At 43.9% G+C, this 4,549-nt stretch overlaps 1 protein-coding gene across 1 annotated transcript in view; it reads right to left on the bottom strand.

The window, feature by feature from the left end:
- Positions 1 to 4,549, bottom strand: part of LOC105524975 (chromosome unknown open reading frame, human C19orf18) — a 22,573-nt gene that overhangs the window by 8,770 nt on the left and 9,254 nt on the right. Inside the window, exon 4 of the mRNA XM_011960459.1 lies at positions 3,178 to 3,280. Within this exon, the coding sequence (XP_011815849.1) occupies positions 3,178 to 3,280 (103 nt within the window). The remainder of the gene's footprint in view (positions 1 to 3,177; positions 3,281 to 4,549) is intronic.

The following is a 4,549-nucleotide window of genomic DNA, read 5'->3' on the forward strand; positions in this document are numbered from 1 at the left end:
TTTTTTTTTTTGAGATGGAGTTTCGCTTTGTTGCCCAGGCTGGAATGCAATGGCGCGATCTCGGCTCACCACAACCTGTGTCCTCCAGGTTCAAGCGATTCTCCTGCCTCAGCCTCCCGAGTAGCTGGGATTACAGGCAAGCGCCACCACGAGCGGCTAATTTTTTTGTATTTTTAGTACAGATGGGGTTTCTCCATGCTGATCAGGCTGGTCTTGAACTCCCAACCTCAGGTGATCCACCCACCTTGGCCTCCCAAAATGCTGGGATTACAGGCGTGAGCCACCACTCCCAGCCTTAACTCAATAATTTTAAAAATTGAAATGAAGCAAAAAAAAAAAAAAAAATCCAGGATATATCAAATGTCAAAACTGTAAACAGAGATATGATCCAACAGTGCTGTGCTGAACCACAGGGGAGCTTGAGTCAAAAGGAAAGGTGTGAGTCCCTATACATATGTTTTAATGTATTTTTAAATGCTTATTCTTTTCCAAAACACTTAAGAAGTTCAGAATATTTTTAATAATTGAAAACTGGTGTATGAAAAGTCACAACGTTAAGTTTAAATATTTTATCTAGGCCAGGCGTGGTGGCTCACGCCTGTAATCCCAGCACTTTGGGAGGCCAAGGCGGGCAGATCACGAGGTCAGAAGATCGAGACCATCCTGGCTAACACGGTGAAACCCTGTCTCTACTAAAAATACAAAAAAATTAGCCGGGCGTGGTGGTGGGCGCCTGTAGTCCCAGCTACTCGGGAGGCTGAGGCAGGAGAATGGTGTGAACCTGGGAGGCGGAGCTTGCAGTGAGCAGAGATCGTGCCACTGCACTCCAGCCTGGGCGACAGAGCGAGACTCCATCCCCCCAAAAAAAAAAAAATTATAAAAAAACCATTTATACCCCAAACAAAATTAATTGTAATTTCACTTTCCTGGTTTAAATAAAAGCAAACTTACCAATAGTATTTTCAAAATCTACTTCTGGAAAAAATGAACCACTAAAAATTACATAAAACTTGTATTTTTGAATAGGTGGTTTTGTTTTTTTGTTTGTTTGTTTGTTTGGGTTTTGGCCTCAGGCTCCACTCTAGCTTAGTGCTAATACAAATGTGAAAACAGTAAGAACTGACTAGCTCAACAACTCAATTCAACACTGAGTGTCCAGGAGATATGTTTTACTGAGTTGCATTAGACAACTTTATATTTATTAATAGTTTTGTCTATAATAATGAAATATACAGAAGCTACAGTTACATAATTTTTTTTTTTTTTTTTTTTTTTGAGACAGGGTGTCACTCTGTCGCCCAGGCTGGAGTGCAGTGGTGCAACCTCAGCTCACTGCAACCTCCACCTCTGGGGCTCAAAGCATGCTCCCACCTCAGCCTCTAGAGTAGCTGGGACTACAGGTGTGTGCCACCACACCTGGCTAATTTTTGTATTTTTTGTATAGATGGTTTCACCATGTTGCCCAGGCTGGTCTCAAACACTTGAGTTTAAGGGATCCACCTGCCTCGGCCTCCCAAAGTGTTGGGATCACAGGTGTCAGCTACTGCCCCCGGCCTATACAGTTACATAAATTAAGTGGATGTAATGGAGGTAACCCACAACCAAGCATGCAGGTTACACTCTCATTAGCAACATTTTTCCTCTTTTACCTTTAATGTCACTTTGCCTTCATATGACCTGCTCCAAGGTGGTCTCAACATAGCTGCCTCAAAAAATATCCCACACATGGCAATATATCCTGTTTTCATACTTAATTCTAAGGAAGCAAGTAATTTTGTACTTCTCAAGCTGTTTCTGGTGCGATAACAACGGAATCCTAGCACGGAATCATAGAGTAGGAGTCAGAGTCTGTTGGTTTCGTCAGAACCATGTGAGGTCACAGTGTGTCTCACCTTTTTCTACCGTGAATTTCAAAACGATTACATCACTCAAAAGAGCTTGACCTCAAGCTTTACTTGCAAAGACAGTGATGTACCTTCCCCCAAAGATGCTATCACCCCAGACTGCACTGACACCTTTCTAGTGAAAGGGAGAGTGGTCGCTCTTTTCTGCTGTGCACTATTGAGATTCCTTCCAAAGTAACAAGTTCATTATTTATTTATTTATTTATTTATTATTTGAGACAGAGTTTTGCTCTTGTTGCCCAGGCTGAAGTACAATGGCGTTGTCTCTGCCCACTGCAACCTCCGCCTCCCAGGTTCAAGCGATTCTCTTGCCCCAGCCTCCTGAGTAACTGGGATTACAGGCGCCCGCCACCATGCCCAGATTTTTGTATTTTTAGTAGAGACGGCATTTCACTATGTTGGCCAGGCTGGTCTCGAACTCCTAACCTCAGGTGATCTGCCTGCCTCAGTCTCCCAGAGTGCTTGGATTACAGGCATGAGCCACCACACCCGGCCTCAAGTTCATTTTAAAACACCAAATGCTGGGGTCTGGGAATGGTGGCTCACACCTTTAATCCCAGCACTTTGGGAGGCCCAGGCGGGCGGATCACCTGAGGTCGGGAGTTCGAGACCAGCCTGACCAACATGGAGAAACCCCATCTCTACAAAAAATGCAAAATTAGCCGGGTATGGTGGCGCATGCCTGTAGTAATCCCAGCTACTTGGGAAGCTGAGGCAGGAGAATTGCTTGAACTCAGGAGGCAGAGGTTGCAGTGAGCCGAGATCCGTACCACTGCACTCTAGCCTGGGCAACAAGAGCAAAACTCCGTCCCCACCCAAAAAAAAAGTAAAAAAATAAATAAAATACTGAATTTCGGGAGGATGCCAGCATCTCAAACTGTGTCTTTCAAACATTTTTGATCATGACTCCCAGTAAAAAATATATTTTATTTCACAACCATGTGTCTCTGTGTGTACACGTCTCACATGTGTGTCTGAAAAGTTTAAAAATCAGCCTTTTACATTAATATTTTAAGTAATATTTTCTAATATTTTCTATTCTGCTGAATTGTATTCTGTCCTGTGTCTTTCTTTCTTTTTTTTTTTCATGTATATCATGACTCAACGTGAGTACAACCCACATTTTGAAAAACACTAATCTGGAAATTTATAATGACTATAATAATTTAACAATTATAAGATGTGCCATCATCATCCTTTGACACTAAATAATAATCAGTTGACTTGTTATGTCTCATTTAAGGATAGCAGATGTTATTTAGCAGATACTTACTGTATCATATAGAAGATTGCCATCCCACTTATCAGGGCAGTGCTGAAGGCTATGCTCGAAATTAAAATTACTTTAACAAGAGCAGGTCTATGCCGAATTATTGCTAAAAAGAAAGAAAAGAAAATAAGTGCTCAAAAATGTTCATTTTAGCTATGTCTTTCAGTTAATGTATTTGTCCTTACAGAGGGGAATAGAAGTCAAAACCAGACACACTTTTAAAAATAGCTTTTTTTTTTTGGACAGAGTCTCGTTCTATCACCCAGGCTGGAGCGCAGTGCATGATCACAGCTCACTGCAACTTCCATCTCCCAGGTCCGAGCGATTCTCCTGCCTCAGCCTCCCCAGTAGCTGGCACCACAGGCATGCGCCACCACACCTGCCTAATTGTTTAATGTTTTTGTAAAGATGGGGTTTTGCCACGTTGCTCAGGCTTTCTTAATTTTAGAAAATTCAGGCCGGGCGCGGTGGCTCAAGCCTGTAATCCCAGCACTTTGGGAGGCCGAGATGGGCGGATCACGAGGTCAGGAGATCGAGACCATCCTGGCTAACACGGTGAAACCCCGTCTCTACTAAAAATACAAAAATTAGCTGGGCATGATGCCACGTGCCTGTAATCCCAGCTACTCAGGAGGCTGAGGCAGGAAAATTGCTTGACCCAGGAGGCAGAGGTTGCAATGAGCCAAGGTTGTGCCATTGCACTCCAGCCTGGGGGACAGAGTGAGACTCCATCTCAAAAAAAAAAAAAAAAATCTGACAAGTTGAGGCAGCTCCCCCTTGCCTCATGCCTGGCCTTCCCCTGACTGCCATCTCTTCACTGGCACAGGGCGAGGGGTCCAGCCACCTGAGCTGAAAAGCGTCCTGAGATTCATCCCTCAGTGGAAACAGCATGCTGGAAACAGCCTGGACTGTGAAAAAGCTAAGAGTGTAAAATGAATAACTAGATTTTAGGTGAGGGAGATGGGGCGTTCACTCTACAGTTCTGTCTGCTGTTCTGTATGTTTTCAAATTTTCATGAGGAAATATTTTGGGAGGGAAAAGAACACAGGTTGCAGATAGTTTAGGTGTGATGAAAACTGAAAATGGGCCAGGCGAGCTGGCTCATGCCTATAATGCCAGCACTTTGGAAGGCCAAGGCAGGTAGATCACTTGAGGTCAAGAGTTCAAGACCACTCTGGGCAACATGGCGAAACCCCGTCTCTACTTAAAACACAAAAATTAGCCGGGTGTGGTGGCTCACACCTGTAGTCCCAGCTACTCGGGAGGCTGAGGCAGGAGAATCACTTGAACCTGGGAGACAGGAGTTGCAGTGAGCCGAAATTATGCCACTGCACTCCAGCCTGGACAACAGAGTGAGACTCTGTCCAAAAAAAAA

This window comes from Colobus angolensis, unplaced genomic scaffold, assembly GCF_000951035.1.
Source record: "Colobus angolensis palliatus isolate OR3802 unplaced genomic scaffold, Cang.pa_1.0 Scaffold510, whole genome shotgun sequence".
NCBI classification, from domain to species: Eukaryota; Metazoa; Chordata; class Mammalia; order Primates; family Cercopithecidae; genus Colobus; species Colobus angolensis.